This window comes from Oncorhynchus clarkii, chromosome 5 (assembly GCF_045791955.1).
Source record: "Oncorhynchus clarkii lewisi isolate Uvic-CL-2024 chromosome 5, UVic_Ocla_1.0, whole genome shotgun sequence".
In the NCBI taxonomy this organism is placed as follows: Eukaryota; Metazoa; Chordata; class Actinopteri; order Salmoniformes; family Salmonidae; genus Oncorhynchus; species Oncorhynchus clarkii.
The window spans coordinates 5,577,633-5,605,132 of NC_092151.1; the positions used below are offsets into that span (position 1 = coordinate 5,577,633).

At 42.8% G+C, this 27,500-nt stretch overlaps 1 protein-coding gene across 7 annotated transcripts in view; it reads right to left on the reverse strand.

Moving 5' to 3' along the window:
• Nucleotides 1–25,271, reverse strand: part of LOC139408269 (transcription factor 4-like) — a 397,078-nt gene extending 371,807 nt beyond the window's left edge. For 2 of the 7 annotated variants that reach the window (XM_071151962.1, XM_071151960.1), the window contains exons 1-3: nucleotides 23,384–23,537; nucleotides 23,050–23,088; nucleotides 20,154–20,223 (exon numbers count right to left, since the gene is read on the reverse strand). In XM_071151962.1, the coding sequence (XP_071008063.1) occupies nucleotides 20,154–20,223; nucleotides 23,050–23,088; nucleotides 23,384–23,455 (181 nt within the window). In that variant the 5' untranslated portion in view covers nucleotides 23,456–23,537. The other 5 variants (XM_071151957.1, XM_071151961.1, XM_071151958.1 and 2 more) reach the window with 5 other exon arrangements.
• Between the last annotated feature and the right edge of the window lie 2,229 nt (nucleotides 25,272–27,500).

Sequence of the window (27,500 nt, forward strand, 5' to 3'; positions counted from 1 at the left end):
ACAGAGAGAATATCAAAACACCAGAGAGAGAATATCAAAACACCAGAGAGAGAATATCAAAACACCAGAGAGAGAATATCAAAACACCAGAGAGAGAGAACAACACAGAGAGAATATCAAAACACCAGAGAGAGAATATCAAAACACCAGAGAGAGAATATCAAAACACCAGAGAGAATATCAAAACACCAGAGAGAGAATATCAAAACACCACAGAGAGAATATCAAAACACCAGAGAGAGAATATCAAAACACCAGAGAGAGAATATCAAAACACCAGAGAGAGAATATCAAAACACCAGAGAGAGAATATCAAAACATCACAGAGAGAGAATATCAAAACACCAGAGAGAGAACAACACAGAGAGAATATCAAAACACCACAGAGAGAGAATATCAAAACACCAGAGAGAGAATATCAAAACACCAGAGAGAGAGAACAACACAGAGAGAATATCAAAACACCAGAAAGAGAATATCAAAACACCAGAGAGAGAATATCAAAACACCAGAGAGAGAGAACAACACAGAGAGAATATCAAAACACCAGAGAGAGAATATCAAAACACCAGAGAGAGAGAATATCAAAACACCAGAGAGAGAGAACAACACAGAGAGAATATCAAAACACCAGAAAGAGAGAACAACACAGAGAGAATATCAAAACACCAGAGAGAGAGAACAACACAGAGAGAATATCAAAACACCAGAAAGAGAATATCAAAACACCAGAGAGAGAATATCAAAACACCAGAGAGAGAGAACAACACAGAGAGAATATCAAAACACCAGAGAGAGAATATCAAAACACCAGAGAGAGAATATCAAAACACCAGAGAGAGAGAACAACACAGAGAGAATATCAAAACACCAGAGAGAGAGAATATCAAAACACCAGAGAGAATATCAAAACACCAGAGAGAGAGAACAACACAGAGAGAATATCAAAACACCAGAGAGAGAATATCAAAACACCAGAGAGAGAGAACAACACAGAGAGAATATCAAAACACCAGAGAGAGAATATCAAAACACCAGAGAGAGAGAATATCAAAACACCAGAGAGAGAATATCAAAACACCAGAGAGAGAGAATATCAAAACACCAGAGAGAGAGAATATCAAAACACCAGAGAGAGAGAATATCAAAACACCAGAGAGAGAACAACACAGAGAGAATATCAAAACACCAGAGAGAGAGAATATCAAAACACCAGAGAGAGAACAACAGAGAGAGAATATCAAAACACCAGAGAGAGAGAATATCAAAACACCAGAGAGAGAATATCAAAACACCAGAGAGAGAGAATATCAAAACACCAGAGAGAGAATATCAAAACACCAGAGAGAGAGAATATCAAAACACCAGAGAGAGAGAATATCAAAACACCAGAGAGAGAATATCAAAACACCAGAGAGAGAATATCAAAACACCAGAGAGAGAGAATATCAAAACACCAGAGAGAGAATATCAAAACACCAGAGAGAGAGAATATCAAAACACCAGAGAGAGAACAACACAGAGAGAATATCAAAACACCAGAGAGAGAGAATATCAAAACACCAGAGAGAGAATATCAAAACACCAGAGAGAGAATATCAAAACACCAGAGAGAGAGAATATCAAAACACCAGAGAGAGAATATCAAAACACCAGAGAGAGAATATCAAAACACCAGAGAGAGAATATCAAAACACCAGAGAGAGAATATCAAAACACCAGAGAGAGAATATCAAAACACCAGAGAGAGAATATCAAAACACCAGAGAGAGAATATCAAAACACCAGAGAGAGAATATCAAAACACCAGAGAGAGAATATCAAAACACCAGAGAGAGAATATCAAAACACCAGAGAGAGAATATCAAAACACCACAGAGAGAATATCAAAACACCAGAGAGAGAATATCAAAACACCACAGAGAGAATATCAAAACACCACAGAGAGAATATCAAAACACCAGAGAGAGTGAGACACCAATTGCCGAACAAACAGGTAAACATTTACAGCATGCTAATTTGCAGCAGTTTACTATCATGAAAGCAATTTATATTGTTTAACAAAAGATCCTTAGTGAACTGCAAATGAGGCTTGGAATATTTAGTTAGTTTAAAGCAGCAACACAATTAATTTACACTTTTGATTTAAAAGTGCTAAAGAGCTTCCTCTAGATTTTTTAACAGAGAGAGTGACATCATTAGAGCTGTGTGTTGTGTTCAGAGAAAGACATCATTATAGCTGTGAGAAGGAAGATAGGCTAGGGATTTACAGTAGCTATTGTTTATTACTGGGTAGATACAGTATCATATATTCTAGAGGTTATTAATGGGTAGATACAGTATAGTATATTCTAGAGGTTATTCATGGGTAGATACAGTATCGTATATTCTAGAGGTTATTCATGGGTAGATACAGTATAGTATATTCTAGAGGTTATTAATGGGTAGATACAGTATCGTATATTCTAGAGGTTATTCATGGGCCGATACAGTAAAGTATATTCTAGAGGTTATTAATGGGTAGATACAGTATCGTATATTCTAGAGGTTATTAATGGGTAGATACAGTATAGTATATTCTAGATGTTATTAATGGGTAGATACAGTATCGTATATTCTGGAGGTTATTAATGGGCCGATACAGTAAAGTATATTCTAGAGGTTATTAATGGGTAGATACAGTATCGTATATTCTAGAGGTTATTATTGAGTAGATACAGTATAGTATATTCTAGAGGTTATTAATGGGTAGATACAGTATTGTATATTCTAGAGGTTATTAATGGGCCGATACAGTAAAGTATATTCTAGAGGTTATTAATGGGCCGATACAGTATAATATATTCTAGAGGTTATTAATGGGTAGATACAGTATAGTATATTCTAGAGGTTATTAATGGGTAGATACAGTATCGTATATTCTAGAGGTTATTAATGGGTCGATACAGTTTAGTATATTCTAGACGTTATTAATGGGTCGATACAGTATCGTATATTCTAGAGGTTATTCATGGGTAGATACAGTATAGTATATTCTAGACGTTATTAATGGGTCGATACAGTTTAGTATATTCTAGAGGTTATTAATGGGTAGATACAGTATCGTATATTCTAGAGGTTATTAATGGGTCGATACAGTTTAGTATATTCTAGACGTTATTAATGGGTCGATACAGTATCGTATATTCTAGAGGTTATTAATGGGTAGATACAGTATCGTATATTCTAGAGGTTATTATTGAGTAGATACAGTATAGTATATTCTAGAGGTTATTAATGGGTAGATACAGTATAGTATATTCTAGACGTTATTAATGGGCCGATACAGTAAAGTATATTCTAGAGGTTATTAATGGGTAGATACAGTATCGTATATTCTAGAGGTTATTAATGGGTAGATACAGTATAGTATATTCTAGATGTTATTAATGGGTAGATACAGTATCGTATATTCTAGAGGTTATTAATGGGCCGATACAGTAAAGTATATTCTAGAGGTTATTAATGGGTAGATACAGTATCGTATATTCTAGAGGTTATTATTGAGTAGATACAGTATAGTATATTCTAGAGGTTATTAATGGGTAGATACAGTATCGTATATTCTAGAGGTTATTAATGGGCCGATACAGTAAAGTATATTCTAGAGGTTATTAATGGGCCGATACAGTATAATATATTCTAGAGGTTATTAATGGGTAGATACAGTATAGTATATTCTAGAGGTTATTAATGGGTAGATACAGTATCGTATATTCTAGAGGTTATTAATGGGTCGATACAGTTTAGTATATTCTAGACGTTATTAATGGGTCGATACAGTATCGTATATTCTAGAGGTTATTCATGGGTAGATACAGTATAGTATATTCTAGACGTTATTAATGGGTCGATACAGTTTAGTATATTCTAGAGGTTATTAATGGGTCGATACAGTATCGTATATTCTAGAGGTGCCAAAGACATGCAGTACAAGAAAGAGGAATGGCCATCGTGGCTTGATTTGATTAAATTTGATTTGTCAACCTACATCTGTCACCTGTCTATGTCCAGGCAGCAAAGGCGCCTCTCACTTTCTATAGAATGGGCACAACTGACCAATCAGGTGAGCAGAGAGGGTGGCACAGAGCAAGCCACACCCCAGAGGTATACGTGGGAGCAGATGTGTCCCTCCCACCAGAACGTCTGGACCACTTTCTCTCTCTCTCTCCATTCCATGACTGGCTCGCCTTTCACACACACACACACACACACACACACACACACACACACACACACACACACACACACACAGATACACACACACACACAAACACACACACATACACACACACACAGATACACACACACACACACACACACAAACACACACACACACACACACACACACACACACACACACACACAGACACACACACAGACACACACACACGCACACACAGACACACACAGATACACACACACACACACACACACACACAGACACACACACGCACACACACACACCCCTCTCTCTCACACAAGCTTTCACAGCTTTGGAGGGACTATACATGAGGCTCTTGTGCCTCTACTCCTTGTCCAGACATGTTTAACAGGTTTTAAGGACAGACAGGAAGCCTGCTCATTAGCCGGTGTCTGATGTTCAGCCTACTTTACTCAATCTTTCACTTTAATTCTCTCAAAGTGATGATCAACCAATACAGAAGAAAAAACACTTCACAGTGAAAGGAGGGGAGGGAGGGGAGGGAGGGAGGGAGGGAGGGAGGGAAGGGGAGGGAGGGGAGGGAGGGAGGGGAATGGAGGGGAGGGAGGAGAGGGGAATGGAGGGGGGGGAGGGGAGGGAAATGGAGGGGAGGGGAATGGAGGGGAATGGAGGGGAGGGAGGAGAGGGGAATGGAGGGGGGGGGGGGGAATGGAGGGGAGGGAGGGGAGGGGGATAGAGGGGAGGGAGGGGAATGGAGGGGAGGGGAGGGGAGGGAGGGGAGGGGAATGGAGGGGAGGGAGTGGAGGGGAATGGAGGGGAGGGAGGGGAGGGGGATAGAGGGGAGGGAGGGGAATGAAGGGGAGGGGAGGGAGGGGAGGGAGGGGAGGGGAATGGAGGGGAGGGAGGGCAATGGAGGGGAGGGAGGGGAGGGGAATGGAGGGGAGGGAGGGGAGGGGAATGGAGGGGAGGGAGGGGAATGGAGGGGAGGGAGGGGAGGGGAATGGAGGGGAGGGGGGGGAATGGAGGGGAGGGAGGGGAGGGAGGGGAGGGGAATGGAGGGGAGGGAGGGAGGGGAGGGGAATGGAGGGGAGGAAGGGGAATGGAGGGGAGGGAGGGGAGGGGGATAGAGGGGAGGGAGGGGAGGGGAATGGAGGGGAGGGAGGGGAATGGAGGGGAGGGAGGGGAATGGAGGGGAGGGAGGGGAATGGAGGGGAGGGAGGGAGGGGAATGGAGGGGAGGGAGGGGAATGGAGGGGAGGGAGGGGAGGGAGGGGAGGGGAATGGAGGGGAGGGAGGGGAGGGGAATGGAGGGGAGGGAGGGAGGGAGGGAGGGAGGGAGGGAGGGAGGGAGGGAGGGAGGGAGAGAGGGAGGGAGGGCGGGAGGGAGGGAGGGGAGGGGAATGGAGGGGAGGGAGGGGAGGGGAATAGAGGGGAGGGAGGGGAGGGGAATGGAGGGGAGGGAGGGGAGGGGAATAGAGGGGAGGGAGGGGAGGGGAATGGAGGGAGGGGGGCGGAATGGAGGAGAATGGAGTAGAGGAAGGGAGGGAGGGAGGGAGGGAGGGAGGGAGGGAGGGGAGGGGAATGGAGGGGAGGGAGGGGAGGGGAATGGATGGGAGGGAGGGGAGGGGAATGGAGGTGACGGAGGAGAGGGGAACGGAGGGAGGGAGGGCGGAATGGAGGAGAATGGAGTAGAGGGAGGGAGGGAGGGAGGGAGGGAGGGAGGGAGGGAGGGAGGGAGGGAGGGAGGGAGGGAGGGAGGGAGGGAGGGAGGGAGGGATTGTCCCAGAGGCCTGTCAGGCTACATACAGTACATAACTCTAGGCTGGGAGTTTACACTGAACATTCTCTGCTTCTCACATTACCCCTGGGCCTGTTGCTCCTCTCTCTCTTCTGCCCCAATCATAGACCCCTGGGCCTGTTGCTCCTCTCTCTCTTCTACCCCAATCATAGACCCCTGGGCCTGTTGCTCCTCTCTCTCTTCTGCCCCAATCATAGACCCCTGGGCCTGTTGCTCCTCTCTCTCTTCTACACCAATCATAGATCCCTGGGCCTGTTGCTCCTCTCTCTCTTCTGCCCCAATCATAGACCCCTGGGCCTGTTGCTCCTCTCTCTCATCTACCCCAATCATAGACCCCTGGGCCTGTTGCTCCTCTCTCTCTTTTACCCCAATCATAGACCCCTTGGCCTGTTGCTCCTCTCTCTCTTTTACCCCAATCGTAGACCCCTGGGCCTGTTGCTCCTCTCTCTCTTCTGCCCCAATCATAGACCCCTGGGCCTGTTGCTCCTCTCTCTCTTCTACCCCAATCATAGACCCCTGGGCCTGTTGCTCCTCTCTCTTCGGCCCCAATCATAGACCCCTGGGCCTGTTGCTCCTCTCTCTTCTACCCCAATCATAGACCCCTGGGCCTGTTGCTCCTCTCGCTCTTCTACCCCAATCATAGACCCCTGGGCCTGTTGCTCCTCTCTCTCTTCTGCCCCAATCTTAGACCCCTGGGCCTGTTGCTCCTCTCTCTCTTCTGCCCCAATCATAGACCCCTGGGCCTGTTGCTCCTCTCTCTCTTCTACCCCAATCATAGACCCCTGGGCCTGTTGCTCCTCTCTCTCTTCTGCCCCAATCATAGACCCCTGGGCCTGTTGCTCCTCTCTCTCTTCTACCCCAATCATAGACCCCTGGGCCTGTTGCTCCTCTCTCTCTTCTGCCCCAATCATAGACCCCTGGGCCTGTTGCTCCTCTCTCTCTTCTACCCCAATTATAGACCCCTGGGCCTGTTGCTCCTCTCTCTTCGGCCCCAATCATAGACCCCTGGGCCTGTTGCTCCTCTCTCTTCAGCCCCAATCATAGACCCCTGGGCCTGTTGCTCCTCTCGCTCTTCTACCCCAATCATAGACCCCTGGGCCTGTTGCTCCTCTCTCTCATCTACCCCAATCATAGACCCCTGGGCCTGTTGCTCCTCTCTCTCTTTTACCCCAATCATAGACCCCTTGGCCTGTTGCTCCTCTCTCTCTTTTACCCCAATCATAGACCCCTGGGCCTGTTGCTCCTCTCTCTCTCCTGCCCCAATCATAGACCCCTGGGCCTGTTGCTCCTCTCTCTCTTCTACCCCAATCATAGACCCCTGGGCCTGTTGCTCCTCTCTCTTCGGCCCCAATCATAGACCCCTGGGCCTGTTGCTCCTCTCTCTTCTACCCCAATCATAGACCCCTGGGCCTGTTGCTCCTCTCGCTCTTCTACCCCAATCATAGACCCCTGGGCCTGTTGCTCCTCTCTCTCTTCTGCCCCAATCTTAGACCCCTGGGCCTGTTGCTCCTCTCTCTCTTCTGCCCCAATCATAGACCCCTGGGCCTGTTGCTCCTCTCTCTCTTCTACCCCAATCATAGACCCCTGGGCCTGTTGCTCCTCTCTCTCTTCTGCCCCAATCATAGACCCCTGGGCCTGTTGCTCCTCTCTCTCTTCTACCCCAATCATAGACCCCTGGGCCTGTTGCTCCTCTCTCTCTTCTGCCCCAATCATAGACCCCTGGGCCTGTTGCTCCTCTCTCTCTTCTACCCCAATTATAGACCCCTGGGCCTGTTGCTCCTCTCTCTTCGGCCCCAATCATAGACCCCTGGGCCTGTTGCTCCTCTCTCTTCAGCCCCAATCATAGACCCCTGGGCCTGTTGCTCCTCTCGCTCTTCTACCCCAATCATAGACCCCTGGGCCTGTTGCTCCTCTCTCTCTTCTACCCCAATCATAGACCCCTGGGCCTGTTGCTCCTCTCTCTTCTGACCAAATAATAGACCCAAGTCCCTGGAGAGAAGAGAAAAGGGAGCTCTCCCCCCCTTCACACACACACACACACACACACACACACACACACACACACACACACACACACACACACACACACACACACACACACACACACACACACACACACACACACACACACACACACACACACACACACACACACACACTCAGAGCAGAGCGTCGTATGGAGCTCAGTCACTGATTAATGACCAGGCTTGTTTTATGATTCGATGCTGAACACCTGCAAAGTTCTGAGGGGCAAAAAGGGATCAGGGAAAAAAATAAAAGGCTTGTCGTTGCTCAGCCCAGGCCAGACAAGGCTTGTCGTTGCTCAGCCCAGGCCAGACAGGGCTTGCCGTTGCTCAGCCCAGGCCAGACAAGGCTTGCCGTTGCTCAGCCCAGGCCAGACAGGGCTTGCCGTAGCTCAGCCCAGGCCAGACAAGGCTTGCCGTTGCTCATCCCAGGCCAGACAAGGCTTGCCGTTGCTCAGCCCAGGCCAGACAAGGCTTGCCGTTGCTCAGCCCAGGCCAGACAAGGCTTGCCGTTGCTCAGCCCAGGCCAGACAGGGCTTGCCATTGCTCAGCCCAGGCCAGACAAGGCTTGCCGTTGCTCAGCCCAGGCCAGACAGGGCTTGCCGTAGCTCAGCCCAGGCCAGACAAGGCTTGCCGTTGCTCAGCCCAGGCCAGACAAGGCTTGCCGTTGCTCAGCCCAGGCCAGACAAGGCTTGCCGTTGCTCAGCCCAGGCCAGACAGGGTTTGCCGTTGCTCAGCCCAGGCCAGACAAGGCTTGTCGTTGCTCAGCCCAGGCCAGACAGGGCTTGCCGTTGCTCAGCCCAGGCCAGACAGGGCTTGCCGTTGCTCAGCCCAGGCCAGACAGGGCTTGCCGTTGCTCAGCCCAGGCCAGACAAGGCTTGTCGTTACTCAGCCCAGGCCAGACAGGGCTTGCCGTTGCTCAGCCCAGGCCAGACAAGGCTCTAGTTACATTCCACTGTCCTGCTCTGTTCTGTTCTGTTCTGCTCTGTTCTGCTCTGCTCTGCTCTGTTCTGTTCTGTTCTGCTCTGCTCTGCTCTGCTCTGCTCTGCTCTGCTCTGTTCTGTTCTGCTCTGTTCTGTTCTGCTCTGCTCTGTTCTGCTCTGCTCTGCTCTGTTCTGCTCTGCTCTGTTCTGCTCTGCTCTGTTCTGTCCTGTTCTGCTCTGCTCTGTTCTGATCCGTTCTGTTCTGCTCTGTTCTGTTCTGTTCTGTTCTGCTCTGTTCTGTTCTGCTCTGCTCTGCTCTGCTCTGTTCTGTTCTGCTCTGCTCTGTTCTGCTCTGCTCTGTTCTGTCCGGTTCTGCTCTGCTCTGTTCTGATCTGTTCTGTTCTGTTCTGCTCTGCTCTGTTCTGCTCTGTTCTGTTCTGTTCTGTTCTGCTCTGTTCTGTTCTGTTCTGTTCTGCTCTGTTCTGTTCTGCTCTGTTCTGCTCTGTTCTGTTCTGCTCTGTTCTGCTCTGTCCTGCTCTGCTCTGAGCTGCTGAATGAGTATGGCTGTGCACACACACACACACACACACACACACACACACACACACACACGCGCGCGTAAGACTATCGGTGGTTCCGTTTGCACTCCATTAAAATTCAAGTACGAACAGAAGTTAGGGCCACTTCTATAACCTGATATTTCACCATGCTATTACAATTCAGTCTTCAAGTTGGAGACCACTGGAATCACCCCATCTCTCTGCAGCAATTCACTGAACCAATTAGCTTGTTTAAGTGGTTAAAGTCATTGGTGTGACTGCTTGACTCCTCTCAACGCACAAAGCAAAGGAAAACAACTTAATAAACGCAGATTTATTAGTTAAATGGCGTTTAAATGTTTAAATGGCTTCAAGCTGTTACAAGATGAACGGCTAAGAGGCGGTAAGAGGAACATTAGTGAGAAAATAAAGCCCTACTTAACATGGTATCACTAAGGATACCTACTTAACATGGTATCACTAAGGATACCTACTTAACATGGTAACACTAAGGATACCTACTTAACACGGTATCACCATGGTAACACTAAGGATACCTACTTAACATGGTATCACCAAGGATACCTACTTAACATGGTAACACTAAGGATACCTACTTAACACGGTATCACCATGGTAACACTAAGGATACCTACTTAACATGGTATCACCAAGGATACCTACTTAACATAGTAACACTAAGGATACCTACTTAACACGGTAACACTAAGGATACCTACTTAACATGGTATCACTAAGGATACCTACTTAACATGGTAACACTAAGGATACCTACTTAACATGGTAACACTAAGGATACCTACTTAACATGGTAACACTAAGGATACCTACTTAACATGGTAACACTAAGGATACCTACTTAACATGGTAACACTAAGGATACCTACTTAACATGGTATCACTAAGGATACCTACTTAACATGGTAACACTAAGGATACCTACTTAACATGGTAACACTAAGGATACCTACTTAACATCGTAACCTACTTAACATGGTAACACTAAGGATACCTACTTAACATGGTAACACTAAGGATACCTACTTAACATCGTAACCTACTTAACATGGTAACACTAAGGATACCTACTTAACATGGTAACACTAAGGATACCTACTTAACATGGTATCACTAAGGATACCTACTTAACATGGTAACACTAAGGATACCTACTTAACATGGTATCACTAAGGATACCTACTTAACATGGTAACACTAAGGATACCTACTTAACATGGTAACACTAAGGATACCTACTTAACATGGTATCACTGATACCTACTTAACATGGTAACACTAAGGATACCTACTTAACATCGTAACCTACTTAACATGGTAACACTAAGGATATCTACTTAACATGGTAACACTAAGGATACCTACTTAACATGGTAACACTAAGGATACCTACTTAACATGGTATCACCAAGGACACCTACTTAACATGGTAACACTAAGGATACCTACTTAACATGGTAACACTAAGGATACCTACTTAACATCGTAACCTACTTAACATGGTACCACTAAGGATACCTACTTAACATGGTAACACTAAGGATACCTACTTAACATGGTAACACTAAGGATACCTACTTAACATCGTAACCTACTTAACATAGTAACACTAAGGTCTAAGAGCCAAGGAGGGATTCCTCTTCCTTAAGTTATTACACACACTGTCGATAAAACCAACAATACGCTCTCTCTCTCTCTCTCTCTTTACCTCTCTCACTGTGTGTGTACGAGAGAGAGAGAGGAAGAGAGAGAGAGAGAGAGAGAGAGAGAGAAAGAGGAAGAAAGAAAGAAAGCGAGACAGAGGGAGAGAGAGACAGAGAGAGAGAGACAGACAGAGAGAGCGAGAGAGAGTGAGAGAGAGAGAGAGAGAGAGAGAGAGAGAGAGACAGAGAGAGAGAGAGAGAGAGAGAGACAGACAGAGAGAGCGAGAGAGAGTGAGAGAGAGAGAGAGAGAGAGAGAGAGAGAGAGAGAGAGAGAGAGAGAGAGACACTGTAAAAACACTGTATATATATAAAAATACATTTGTAATGTCTTTATTGTTTTGAAACTTCTGTATGTGTAATGTTTACTGTTAATTTTTATTGTTTATTTCACTTTATATATTCACTTTATATATTATCTACCTCACTTGCTTTGGCAATGTTAACACATGTTTCCCATGCCAATAAAGCCCTTGAATTGAAATTGAATTGAATTGAGACAGACAGAGAGAGAGAGAGAGAGAGAGAAAGAGACAGAGAGAGAACAGTGACTAAGGTTCATGGTAGAGTACTGGGTGGTAGCCGGCTAGTAACAGTGTCTGAGGTTCAGGGTAGAGTATCGGGTGGTAGCTGGCTAGTAACAGTGACTAAGGTTCAGGGTAGAGTACCGGGTGGTAGCTGGCTAGTAACAGTGACTAAGGTTCAGGGTAGAGTACCGGGTGGTAGCTGGCTAGTAACAGTGACTAAGGTTCAGGGTAGAGTACCGGGTGGTAGCTGTCTAGTAACAGCGACTAAGGTTCAGGGTAGAGTACCGGGTGGTAGCTGGCTAGTAACAGTGACAAAGGTTCAGGGTAGAATACCGGGTGTTAGCCAGCTAGTAACAATGACTAAGGTTCAGGGTAGAGTACCGGGTGGTAGCTGGCTAGTAACAGTGACTAAGGTTCATGGTACAGTACCGGGTGGTAGCTGGCTAGTAACAGTGACTCCTGTTCAGGGCAGGGTACCGGGTGGTAGGATGCTAGTAACAGTGACTAAGGTTCAGGGTAGAGTACCGGGTGGTAGCCAGCTAGTAACAGTGACTAAGGTTCAGGGTAGAGTACTGGGTGGTAGCCAGCTAGAAACAGTGACTAAGGTTCAGGGTAGAGTACCGGGTGGTAGCCAGCTAGTAACAGTGACTAAGGTTCAGGGTAGAGTACTGGGTGGTAGCCAGCTAGAAACAGTGACTAAGGTTCAGGGTAGAGTACCGGGTGGTAGCTGGCTAGTAACAGTGACTAAGGTTCAGGATAGAGTACCGGGTGATAGCCAGCTAGTAACAGTGACTAAGGTTCAGGGTAGAGTACCGGGTGGTAGCCGGCTAGTAACAGTGACTAAGGTTCAGGGTAGAGTACCGGGTGGTAGCCGGCTAGTAACAGTGACTAAGGTTCATGGTACAGTACTGAGTGGTAGCCGGCTAGTAACAGTGACTAAGGTTCAGGGTTGAGTACCGGGTGGTAGCCGGCTAGTGGGGACTGGGCAACAATCTTATGGCCTGGAGATAGAAGCTGTTTATCAGTCACTCGGTCTCAGCTTTGCACCTGTACTGACCTCGCCTTCTAGATGATAGCGGGGTGAACAGGCCGTGGCTTTGGTGGCTGTGGTCCTTGATGGTCTTCTTGGCCTTCCTGTGACACCGGGTGCTGTAGATGTCCTGGAGGGCATGCAGTGTGCCCCCCGATAATACGTTGGGCTGACCACACCACCCTCTGGATAGCACTGCGGTTGCGGACAATACAATTGCCGTACCAGGCGGTGATACAGCCCGACAGGGTGCTCTCAGTGGTGCATCTGTAGAAGTTTGTGAGGGTCTTAGGGGCCAAGCCACATTTTTTCAGCCTCCTGAGGTTAAAGAGGCACCTTCTTCACCACACTCTCTGTTTCAAGGAACTTTAAGCTTTTCATCCTTTCCACTGCGGCCCGGCTCTCTCTGCTGTTCTCTGAAGTTCACAACCAGCTCCTTTGTTTTGTTGACGGTTGATGGACAGGTTATTTTCCTGGCACCACTCTGCCAGGGCACTCACCTCCTTCCTGTAGACTGTCTCGTCATTGTTGGTAATCAGGCCTACCACTGCTGTGACGTCTGCAAAACGTGATGAGTTGGAGACATGCGTGGCCACGCAGTCAGGTGAATTAATCTCACAGTGTCTGGTGGAAAGCAGACTGAACCAGGTTTTCCTCTAGGATTTAGCCTGTGCTAAGCTCCATTCCGTTTCTTTTTTATCCTGAAAAACTCCCCAGTCCTTAACGATGACAAGCATCCCCATAACATGATGCAGCCACCACTATGCTTGAAAATATGGAGAGTGGTACTTGGTAATGTGCTGCATTTGCCCCAAACATAACACTTTGTTTTCAGGACAAAAAGTGACTTGCTTTGCCACATTTTCTGCAGTATTACTTTAGTGCCTTGTTGCAAACAGGATGTATGTTTTGGAATATTTTTATCCTGTATAAGTGTCCTTCTTTTCACTCTGTCATTTAGGTTAGTATTGTGGAGTAACTACAAAGTAACTACAATGTTGTGGATCCATCCTCAGTTTTCTCCTATCACAGCCATTAAACTCTGTAACCGTTTTAAAGTCACCATTGTCCTCATGGTGAAATCCCTGAGTGGTTTCTTTCCTCTCCGGCAACTAAGTTAGGAAGGACACCTGCACCTTTGTAGTGACTGACTGGTTGTATTGATACGCCATCCAATGTGTAATTAATAACTTCACCATGCTCAAAGGGATATTCATTGTATGTCTGTGTTACAGAGATGAGGTAGTCACTCAGAAATCATGTTAAACACTATTATTGTACACAGTGTCCATGCAACTTATTATGTGACTTGTTAAGCAAATGTTTACTCCTGAACTTATGTAGGAAGAACAAAGGGTTTGAAAATGTGTTGACTCGAGACATTTCAGATTTCATCTACAAACAAAAAAAATAAAACAAAAATAAAACAACATTTGACTTTGACATTATGAGGTGTGAAAGAACTTCATTTCATCCATTTTAAATTCAGGCTGTATTTAAATCTGAAATTGGTAGCCCACAATTGCAATTGTTTTTTTCAAGATCCCCTTCATGCTCACTTCTTTTATTTAAATGTAACTAACACTAACACATTGAAGTCTTTTAAATATAGAAAGTCTCCAGTTACACAAAGCCTAGATGTTGTGTATGGTTTTGAGTTGACCAATGACATGCTTGTACATAGGCCACAGCTGATTAGACTGCAAACAACCCCCCCCCCCCCCCCCCCCCCCCCCCCCCCCCCCCGCCAATTTGTTACTGTTATTGTTTAGTTTTTTTTTACCAAAGCAGGAAATGTGGATTTGGGCCTTTACTTCATGCAGCTGCCATTGTGTTTAAACGAGTCCAGTTTAGAGAAAGCATTACACCGTCTGTCTCCAAGGTTGAGCTTTCAAAAGCCTCAATGCTTAGTATAAAACATACAGAAGTAAGACTTGAATCATTCATGTCCATGTCCATCCATCCTAATCAGACTATAAAGTAACTCTTCAGAAAGACAATCCCCTTGGCATCCTCTGGATTTCATTGGAAACGACTTTAATTCGTTGGCTCTCTCCTCGGTGACACTTCTTCAAATCAACTATTACAGCTTATTTTAATGGAAAGAACTGCACAATCTCCATCACAAATGCTTTTAAGTAACATCATAAAGCTTTAGTATCTGTGGTTTATATGTCGTTCAAGCTCGGCGGCTTAAAAACACATATTAATCGATTATTAATATCGACCTATGAGGTTATGTGGAGAAAAATATTGCACGACTCAGATACAACCTTGAAATGATTATCATTATTAAAGCTAGTAATTATTAGCATTAAATACTATAAATACTGTTAATAATATCTGCCATTATAGCTAAAACACCCATTAATTCCTAATCCGCAGCAGTAATTACTGCATGGCTCAGGTTTTTTTGTCAGGCTCGTTCTGCTTCCTGAGAGTAAGACAATTTAAAACTAGTCTCAGAGGCAGAGAGAGAGAGAGAGAGAGAGAGAGAGAGAGAGAGAGAGAGAGAGAGAGAGAGAGAGAGAGAGAGAGAGAGAGAGAGAGAGAGAGAGAGAGAGAGAAAAGAGGTAGATAGAAAGAAAGAGAGAGGCAGGGAGAGAGATGGGAAGAGCAGAGAGAGAGAGAAATGGGAAGAGGCGAGAGAGATGGGAAGACCAGAGAGAGAGAGAGAGATGGGAAGAGGAGAGAGAGAGAGGAGAGAGAGAGAGAGAGAGAGAGAGAGAGAGATAGAGAGAGAGCGAGAGAAAGAGAGAGAAAGAGAGAGAAAGAGAGAGAGAGAGAGAGAGAGGTGGGAAGAGGAGAGAGAGAAAGAGAGAGAGATGGGAAGAGGAGAGAGAGAGAGAGAGAGAGGGAAGAGGAGAGAGAGATGAGAAGAGGAGAGAGAGAGATGGGAAGAGAAGAGAGAGAGAGAGAGAGAGAGAGAGAGAGAGAGAGAGAGAGAGAGAGAGGTGGGAAGAGGAGAGAGAGAAAGAGAGAGAGATGGGAAGAGGAGAGAGAGAGAGAGAGAGGGAAGAGGAGAGAGAGATGAGAAGAGGAGAGAGAGAGATGGGAAGAGAAGAGAGAGAGAGAGAGAGAGAGAGATATGGGAAGAGGAGAGAGAGATGAGAAAGGGAATACGGCTGGGCGATATGGATGGAGTCCAGGTTTCGTGACTGCATCCCTCCTCTCCTTGTTTCGTCTTTATTTTGAATGTAATCCGTCTCTTTTTGACTGACAGGCATGACCAAAACAGATCATGTTGAATAGAGAAAGCAGGGAACAGTCAGGCTTGCATTGGAAGTACTGTGTCTGTCTATGTCCCAAACGGCATCCTATTCCCTACACAGCACAAGTTTTTAACCTCCTATATAGGACGACATTTGGAACAGAGTCCGTGTAGAAGTAGATCAAATGGAACGTCGCAGGATATTATTAAGACAGTATTTACCCTGAACGGTGTCTTAATAATGCTATGCCCGATTAGGAGAACAAAAATATGGCATGCCATCAGGGCCTATCTTCCGCCTTCACCCAAATCTCTCCTCATACAGTGGAACTCTGTCACAGAGACACACACACACGGAACGGAACTCTGGCATAGCCAGAAGAGGGGCTGAGTCTCACTGGCTGTTTATGTACAGCTTTGCTTTTCTCTCACAAAAGAAAAATATAAAATGCCACAGATGGATTTATAGTGATCACCTCCTCTGATGTTTCAGCTTGAAAAGATAAATCAAATAAAAATAGCTTACATTTGGGTCTGTGTACGGCTACACATATAAGATTTGGGATTTTCTCATTTTTTTTGTTTGTCAATTCACACTTTTATTAAACATTTCCTCCCCTCTATCGCTTGCCAACTAACTCCAAGTTGCGTGGCAACAGGGTAGAGCAGTGTTGGTACCCGCCTCCCACCCTTCCCTGCCACCCTACAATACAATTCGCATGGCACCCTACTCCCTATAAAGCGCACTTCTTAAAGTAAAGTAGTGACAGTAGTGAACTATAATGGCATTAGGGACGCAGCCTACAACAAGGAGCGTAACATGGACGTTGCCAAGACCTTAAATAACCATTGGGATCTTAAAAACAGACCGTGAGCGAGGTATCTAGCAGATAAAAGTGTTACGTGTCATTATATTTCAGGATAATCCCATATTGCCATTATTTTATTTTTTTAATGTGGGTGATTCAATATGAAATGCTTAATCCAGCTCTTGATAGACGAGGCCTATGCATTGGCATTAGGCTTGTCAACCACATCCATACACAAACAACACTGTGCTTAGGCCTCCTTAGAGACAGGAAGCAGTGGCCTCCTTAGAAACAGGAAGCAGTGGCCTCCTTAGAGACAGGAAGCAGTGGTCTCCTTAGAGACAGGAAGCAGTGGCCTCCTTAGAAACAGGAAGCAGTGGCCTCCTTAGAGACAGGAAGCAGTGGCCTCCTTAGAGACAGGAAGCAGTGGCCTCCTTAGAGACAGGAAGCAGTGGTCTCCTTAGAGACAGGAAGCAGTGGTCTCCTTGGAGACAGGAAGCAGTGGTCTCCTTAGAGACAGGAAGCAGTGGCCTCAGTAGCATAGTCTAAATTAGGAACTGACTCATTCAACACCTCCAAAAACCAGGACACTTTCCATGCCAGAATCTCTTCTCTCCTTCCAGAAAATGTTTAAAGATATTTATATATACAGTACCAGTCAAAAATAGTGCACTATGTAGGGAATATAACGCCATTTGGGATACAACCCATATAATTGATTCATATATACAGTACCAGTCAAACGTTTGGACACACCCACTCATTCAAGGGTTTTTCTTTACTTTTACTATTTTCTACATTGTAAAATAATAGTGAAGACATCAAAAATGTGATGGTGTATTGCTGCTGAATGCTGTGATAGCCATGCTGGTTAAGTGTGCCTTGAATTTTAAATAAATCACTGACAGTGTCACCAGCAAAGCACCCCCACACCGTCACACCTCCTCTTCCATGCTTCGCAGTGGGAACCACACATGCGGAGATCTACCATTCATCTACTCTCACAAAGAACCAAAAATGTCACATTTGGACTCATCAGATCAAAGGACAGATTTCCACCGGTCTAATGTCCATTGCTCGTGTTTCTTGGCCCAAGCAAGTCTCTTCTTATTAATGGTGTCCTTCAGTAGTGGTTTCTTTGCAGCAATTTGACCATGAAATCCTGATTCACGCAGTCTCCTCTGAACAGTTGATGTTGAGACGCGTCTGTTACATGAACTCTGTGAAGCATTTATTTGGGCTGCAATCTGAGATGCAGTTAACTCGAATGGACGTATCCTCTGCAATAGAGGTAACTCTGAGTTGGCGGTCCTCATGGGAGCCAGTTTCATCATAGCTCTTGATGGTTTTTTGCGAATGCACTTGAAGAAACTTTCAAAGTTTTGAGATTGACTGACCTTCATGATGGACTGTAATTTATTTTTGCTTATTTGAGCTGTTCTTGCCATAATATGGACTTGGTATTTTACCAAATAGGGCTATCTTCTGTTTACCACCCCTACCTTGTCACAACACAACTGATTGGCTCAAATGCACAAAAGGAAAAAAAAATCACAAATTAACTTTTAACAAGGCACACCTGTTAATTTAAATGCATTCCAGGTGGCTGGCTACCTTATGAAGCTGGTTGAGAGAATGCCAAGAGTGGCTACTTTGAAGAATCTCAAATATAAAATATATTTTCATGTGTTCAACACTTTTTTTCGTTGCTACGTGATTCCATGTGTGTTATTTCATAGTGTTGAATGTCTTCACTATTATTCTACAATGTACAAAACAGTAAAAGTAAAGAAAAACCCTGGAATGAGTGGGTGTGTCCAAACATTTGACTGGTACTGTATATATATGAATAAATTAAATGTATTTTACATATTTGTAGCACATCCACTGCTCTTGAACACACCCACAATTACAATATTCAATGGTACGTTACCATAGCAGGTGTGATAGAAATTAAAATCTTGATATAGTGGTGCATTGGAGTATGCCGATACAAATTATGCTACTACAAAGCCAAATGAAATGGCCTACCTACAGAGAGAAATAGCCTACTGTATCTACAGAGAGAAATAGCCTACTGTATCTACAGAGAGAAATAGCCTACTGTATCTACAGAGAGAAATAGCCTACTGTATCTACAGAGAGAAATAGCCTACTGTATCTACAGAGAGAAATAGCCTACCTATTGAGAGAAATAGCCTACCTATTGAGAGAAATAGCCTACCTAATGAGAGAAATAGCCTACCTATTGAGAGAAATAGCCTACCTATTGAGAGAAATAGCCTACCTATTGAGAGAAATAGCCTACCTATTGAGAGAAATAGCCTACCTATTGAGAGAAATAACCTACCTATTGAGAGAAATAGCCTACCTATTGAGAGAAATAGCCTACCTATTGAGAGAAATAACCTATCTATTGAGAGAAATAGCCTACCTATTGAGAGAAATGACAAGTCTATTCCAATACACAAACATGTCTGCCACTGTGCTACAGAGACAAAATAGTGAACCGCAAACCACAAACGACAACAGCGTTTAAAATGTAAAAAAAAAACTTCAGCATCGCTCTCTTTAAACCCACAGAAAACTGGCGGTATAGTTGAACTGCCACTGGTATGATACACCTGCTGTTAATACCCAAGGAGGAGAAGGAGTCTTCATTGAGGCCAGACGCTTAAAGAGACGTCAGGCGTCCTCAGCTACGGGGGACTACTGAGTGGGAGGTCCAAAGGACGAGGGAACAATTTCAAATGCACTATACAGCACATGTAAACCCACTACTACCACGGTCAATGCCAACAGAGATATTCACAGCTTTAAAGGGTTCACAGCTTTATAGTGTAACTATACAGCACATGTAAACCCACTACTACCACGGTCAATACCAACAGAGATATTCACAGCTTTATAGTGTTTGATTTATGTTTGATTGTGTGTGTGTGTGTGTGTGTGTGTGTGTGTGTGTGTGTGTGTGTGTGTGTGTGTGTGTGTGTGTGTGTGTGTGTGTGTGTGTGTGTGTGTGTGTGTCTGTGTCTGTGTCTGTGTGTGTGTGTGTGTGGCGTACAATGTAATAGCCGATGCACAAAGCTAACCCGTTAGGCACAAACGTCTATTCAACGTCAATTCAACGTCTGTTGAACGGAATTTCATTGAAATGACGTGGAGACAATGTTGATTCAACCAGTGTGTGCCCAGAGGGAAAAGACATCCCCAATAATATATTTAAACTTATTAAAGAAGACGAATGCGACACAACAAAAAAATTATACCAATGGCATGTTAAACAACATCTGCAATGTCCACAACTGAAAAAATGGCGTTATTTAAATGAGTTTTGTGATTGACATACTTGAGGCTGCAAAATGTCCACTTCCCAGGGAGGCTGGTCCGTTTTTACCACTAACAGGAGGAGAGAACATCTGAAAGAACATAAATAGGAAGGTCTTCAACAAGAGAGACACTCTTTTATTGTTGGAAAGTTAAATCATCAATAAATACATAAATAATAGCATTCTGGTGAAAACGGTTTTATGATATTATTATTAGGCTGTAACACAATAAAACATCAGAAAGTATTCTATATCCTTAAAGCCCTAGTGGTGTATTCTATATCCTTAAAGCCCTAGTGGTGTATTCTATATCCTTAAAGCCCTAGTGGTTTATTCTACATATATCCTTAAAGCCCTAGTGGTGTATTCTATATCCTTAAAGCCCTAGTGGTGTATTCTATATCCTTAAAGCCCTAGTGGTGTATTCTATATCCTTAAAGCCCTAGTAGTGTATTCTATATCCTTAAAGCCCTAGTGGTTTATTCTATATCCTTAAAGCCCTAGTGGTTAATTCTACATATATCCTTAAAGCCCTAGTGGTGTATTCTATATCCTTAAAGCCCTAGTGGTGTATTCTATATATATCCTTAAAGCCCTAGTGGTGTATTCTATATATATCCTTAAAGCCCTAGTGGTGTATTCTATATATATCCTTAAAGCCCTAGTGGTGTATTCTATATCCTTAAAGCCCTAGTGGTGTATTCTATATCCTTAAAGCCCTAGTGGTGTATTCTATATCCTTAAAGCCCTAGTGGTGTATTCTATATCCTTAAAACCCTAGTGGTGAATTCTATATCCTTAAAGCCCTAGTGGTGTATTCTATATCCTTAAAGCCCTAGTGGTGTATTCTATATCCTTAAAGCCCTAGTGGTGTATTCTATATCCTTAAAGCCCTAGTGGTGTATTCTATATCCTTAAAGCCCTAGTGGTGTATTCTAAGCGTATCCTTAAAGCCCAAGGGGTGTATTCTATATCCTTAAAGCCCTAGTGGTGTATTCTATATCCTTAAAGCCCTAGTGGTGTATTCTATATCCTTAAAGCCCTAGTGGTGTATTCTATATCCTTAAAGCCCTAGTGGTGTATTCTATATCCTTAAAGCCCTAGTGGTGTATTCTAAGCGTATCCTTAAAGCCCAAGGGGTGTATTCTATATCCTTAAAGCCCTAGTGGTGTATTCTAAGCGTATCCTTAAAGCCCAAGGGGTGTATTCTATATCCTTAAAGCCCTAGTGGTGTATTCTATATCCTTAAAGCCCTAGTGGTGTATTCTATATCCTTAAAGCCCTAGTGGTGTATTCTATATCCTTAAAGCCCTAGTGGTGTATTATATATCCTTAAAGCCCTAGTGGTTTATTCTATATCCTTAAAGCCCTAGTGGTGTATTCTATATCCTTAAGCCTTAGTGGTGTATTCTATATCCTTAAAGCCCTAGTGGTGTATTCTATATCCTTAAAGCCCTAGTGGTGAATTCTATATCCTTAAAGCCCTAGTGGTGCATTCTATATCCTTAAAGCCCTAGTGGTGTATTCTATATCCTTAAAGCCCTAGTGGTGTACTCTATATCCTTAAAGCCCTAGTGGTGTATTCTATATCCTTAAAGCCCTAGTGGTGTATTCTATATCCTTAAAGCCCAAGGGGTGTACTCTATATCCTTAAAGCCCTAGTGGTGTATTCTATATCCTTAAAGCCCTAGTGGTGTATTCTATATCCTTAAAGCCCAAGGGGTGTACTCTATATCCTTAAAGCCCTAGTGGTGTATTCTATATCCTTAAAGCCCTAGTGGTGTATTCTATATCCTTAAAGCCCTAGTGGTGTATTCTATATCCTTAAAGCCCTAGTGGTGTATTCTATATCCTTAAAGCCCTAGTGGTGAATTCTATATCCTTAAAGCCCTAGTGGTGTATTCTATATCCTTAAAGCCCTAGTGGTGTATTCTATATCCTTAAAGCCCTAGTGGTGTATTCTATATCCTTAAAGCCCTAGTGGTGTATTCTATATCCTTAAAGCCCTAGTGGTGTATTCTATATCCTTAAAGCCCTAGTGGTGTATTCTATATCCTTAAAGCCCTAGTGGTGTATTCTATATCCTTAAAGCCCTAGTGGTGTATTCTATATCCTTAAAGCCCTAGTGGTGTATTATATATCCTTAAAGCCCTAGTGGTGTATTCTATATCCTTAAAGCCCTAGTGGTGTATTCTATATCCTTAAAGCCCTAGTGGTGTATTCTATATCCTTAAAGCCCTAGTGGTGTATTCTATATCCTTAAAGCCCTAGTGGTGTATTCTAAGCGTATCCTTAAAGCCCAAGGGGTGTACTCTATATGTATCCTTAAAATTAGGATATGAAAAATGTGCCTATAGCCTACTCCTCAGAAATAACAGCAAGTTAATACGGTAGCTATTAGTAGGCCAACCTAACTGTAAAACACTGACCAAATGTCTGGATTATCAAGTAGGATTTTTTTTCCCCCTGATACATAAAAAGCGCTTTATATATTTTTATCAGACAGCTAGCTCGAAGTTGACCAAGAGTTGCGAGCATTATTGGTTAATGAAAACATGACCGTAGGCACGTTTCCTTGTCCAAACTTCCCGAACATAAAGCGTTTCTATAAAGACAAATATTTGCCACAACCCGAACAGGTCTGAATAAAGTCAACTATCCGTTATTCATAACATTATATAAAAAAACATAGACTTTGGAAAAGTACCGGTAAGGTATGTGTTCTAAAGCATCGACTAGTTGTTATTATGTCTTATGGGGCTCGTCCCGCATGCAGTTATTACTGGGACTGGTTCTACTGACAGTGAGAGCTGTCACTAGAATGCATTAAAAGACAAGAAGCAAAACTTATTCAACATGTTCTATTCTAGGACAGAATGAAACAAGAAAAAGATACGTTAAAAGGGGATATACTACCATTGATGTTGGGAACATTTTCAAATCGCTGTTTCGCATCTATAGAAACAACACAATTACTAATGCAATATCATATTTCTCTGCACATATTTTTGGAAAAACACTTAAGTAATAGAAAATCACAATTCATTGAACTTTCTTTAAATCTTATTGTTTACCTTGAGTTAAAAACGTACAGGAAAAAAAATAACACTTTTAAAGAAATAGCCTACCTCACAATGAATACCAAAAAAACATGAGTCTATCTATTGCCATACAAATCAAAAAACACAAACAGTCGCCGGTAGGTCGGTGCCGTGGTTTCGGTCATTGCTATATTATAACAATTGCTTACCGCACTGAAATCCAATAAGTCGCTCAGTTCTTTGTCTGTCCCTATGGCAGCCATTCGCTGTTGGTGATGCATTTTAGCAAAATCACACAAACCTAAAAAACATGGAAAGAAATAGCGGTCAGAGGACGCCAGTTCTCGCACCGATAGGAGGGGTACCGACCTTATCACTCACTATATGAGATCTTCCTCACAATCAACACACGACCGGGAACCCGGAGTCGCGCAAATTCCACTTTGCATTAAAATCTATTATATTTCAACGCATCCTTGTGCCACAGGAGGTTTAGATAAAAATATATAAAAAAAAACAAGAATCCGGTAATTGTATGAAAGAAATAGACATATACGAATGTTTCCCAAAGTCCAGTTCTGGCTGTGCAAAAGGCAGTTTATCCGGGAGATCAAGTGACAATCCCGTGCAAAGAAAGATAAATAAATAACCGCTATAAAGACAGCGGAAAATGTACAACAAAACGGATATGTTAACTAGCCAACACAGGCAGCGAAAGTATGACAGAACGTTTGTAAATATCCGTTTGTAAATGCGAATGTGATCATTGAGGACTTTTATTCATTTCCACTGAGCTGAGTTTGAGCCCCATGTGCGTGTCACAGAATGGTAGACTAATACCGTTGGTTTCTACAGCCACCTAGCTACCTTTTAATATATCGATACCTGCACTTTTGCTACCAGTATTTGTTGGGTTGAAATGTACATTACAAAGGGGGATATAATAAAAGTGATTGATATTCCATCAAATAAATATTTGTCTTCATTGATTGGTTTACAACGCCGATATATTTGTGTTCAACAGAATATCGATCTGTCTGTCAACCACCGAAAATCTTGGTTTGACACATTACGGATATTGCACCTATGTTGAAAATAACTTTTATTTCGATAGTAGCTAGTCTACTTTTAAAATTATGAAAATCTTGTTGTCATTACAAGATAACGAAGCCCCTATTCACCTGGTCACTGGGTTGTATGTATTTGTGTCAATGAAGGCTTGAGTTACTTGCTACATGATCATTGAGTTATACCTGCGAACGTTATTTCTAGACTATAGGCAAATTGTGTTTTTGGGCATCAACACAGGTAGCCTATACAATTCTATCACAGGCGATGAAACGTGCAAATACAAATGTTTTTTAACATTACATAAAATAAGTTAGCCCTTTTTCCCTATTTTCAGAGCTGAGAGACTAACACAACTAACGTGGACTGGCTAACATCTTTTTGTCCGTGAAATAGTGTCATAAAGCGGTGCCTGTCGGTTTTGAGGACTTGGGTAGCGGTGGAGCGCTACCGACACGACCGGTTTGGATATGAACTGTCCCAACCAACCCGTGACACGGTGGATTGATCAACCAACACCGGTGTCTTCGTCTGCAACCAATAGAAAAGTTTGAGCAGACAGACGGTCAGTCTGTGTACCTTGCAGACAGACAGAGAGACACAGAAGGGAAAACGAGTTTTTTTTATCAAATCCACATACTGGGTATGTCTCCAACTATCCTTGTTGTAAAATAAGTTACACTAACATCAAAATTAAAATGAAATTACCTTCGTTTTGATATGTTTACGTAATCCACAAAAGTGTATATATTTGCTCTCTTATGTGTAAACTCAAAGACGATAGCTGACGACTTTGTGTCTGTGCTAGCGGAGCTATCCCGATATATTTATCTTCTCTACGATGTTAGCGGCTAAACATTTGTTTTAAAGCTGAAATATGTTTTCCGGTGTTAGGGTCAACTTTGCAGCAACAAAAAAAAAACTACGTAGTTGTACATCCAAAAGGGGTTGCTTTAAATGAGACCGTTTTGGCTTTTATTTTCACATCCTATGCAGTTAGCTCCCAAGCTAGCTGTCTACTTTTCCATTGCTCTAGTCTAGCGTCAATGTCTCTAGTTACCACAGTCACAAAGTCATAATCATGGTTTTACCCCCCTGCCTCATTTCTACACTTTATCTCCTTCAAATCAGATGTTCCACCTAATCCTAAACCTTAACAATATACTTAACCTCACTGCTAACCTTGTGCCTGCTAACCTTATGCCTAGTTTTACATTAAGACAAAAAAAAACACATTTCTGTTTTCATGAAATGTTATTAAGATATAGCCAATTGCGACTTTGTGGCTGTGGTAACTAGTGACAAACCTTTTTTTTCTGGTTTCGTCCACATCCGGCAACGCAAATCATCCTCCAAGACCTGTGACGTTGACCAGAATAAACTGAGTGGTGCCGATCAGAAATGTTTTGAAGAAGGACATTTTTTCTTTATAAATTAGTATTTAAATAAATGTATCTTTATAAATTCTGTATTTGTCTGAGAGATGTGTAGTAGGCAATGTTTTGTTTCCTCTCCTCATCACACATAGCCAACCTTACTTTTTTCCCCCAGCAGTTTTGTATATTTATGAGGTGTATTGCTTTAAACAAATAACTGTGTTGATACTGCTTTTATTTAAATTCAACTCCTTCATTTAGACAAACAAGAAACAGAAAGTCAAATTATCTTCAGAGTATATGAAAGAGTGACCATATAATGGTTAAAAAGCAATAGCTTTCAGCTTCTTATCAAGAAGATGCTGAGGACTCACACTAAGCTGATAAGCCAGTAGCAGGGGGGTCGCATGTAGAATCTAGTGTGCATCTCACATCCTAAATTTCAACCTATTCTCTGTATAGTGCACTGCTTTTGATGAGAGCTCTGTGCTGGCCCTGGTCAAATGTAGTGTACTATATTCGGACTATAGGGTGCCATTTGAGCAAGAGCTCCTCTCTTTTCAAGAGAAGATGTCAGGTTTTATCATCAGTGCTTCAAAACTATGTTTAGTTGACAGCTACGTTTTACGAGAGAGGCAAAAAGAAAAAAAACAACAATGGTGGTGTTGATATCACGTTTGTTTTGTGATATATCCCTTAGCACAATTATCATTTATCATGATTATCACTTACCACCTTATCACAATTATCATCATTATCATGATTATCACTTATCACAATTATCATTATCATTATTATCACTTACCACCTTATCACAATTACCATCATTATCGTGATTATCACTTACCACAATTGTCATTATCGTGATTATCACTTATCACAATTATCATTATCACGATTATCACTTACCACTTTATCACAATTATCATTATCGTGATTATCACTTATCACAATTATCATAAACAAGAGTATCGCGTATCACAATTATCATTAACATGATTATCACTTATCACAATGATCATAAACAAGAGTATCATGTATCACAATTATCATTATCGTGATTATCACTTATCACAATTATCATTATCATGATTGTTACTTACCATCTTATCACAATTGTCATTATCATGATTATCACTTACCACCTTATCACAATTATCATTATCGTGATTATCACTTATCACAATTATCATTATCATGATTATCACTTATTACAATTGTCATTATCATGATTATCACTTACCACCTTATCACAATTGTCATTATCATGATTATCACTTACCACCTTATCACAATTATCATTATCATGATTATCACTTACCACCTTATCACAATTGTCATTATCACGATTATCACTTACCACCTTATTACAATTATCATTTTCATGATTACCACCTTATCACAATTATTTATCACTTATTACCGTGTAATATTTAATTTTAGAGAGATTTGTTTTAGTGTTATTGTTATTGTTATTGTTATTGTTAGTGTTAGTGTTAGTGTTCGTGTTAGTGTTAGTGTTAGTGTTCGTGTTCGTGTTCGTGTTCGTGTTCGTGTTATTGTTAGTGTTAGTGTTCGTGTTCGTGTTAGTGTTAGTGTTCGTGTTCGTGTTCGTGTTCGTGTTCGTGTTAGTGTTCGTGTTCGTGTTAGGCCCATCTTCACTCTTATCACAAAGACACTATGTGAATCTCAACTTGTATTTATTCATTTATTTTACTTCATTTAACCTTTATTTAACTGGGCAAGTCAGTTAAGAACAAATTCTTATTTACAATGACGGCCTACTGGGGAACAGTGGGTTAACTTGCCAATGACGGCCTACTGGGGAACAGTGGGTTAACTTGCCAATGACGGCCTACTGGGGAACAGTGGGTTAACTTGC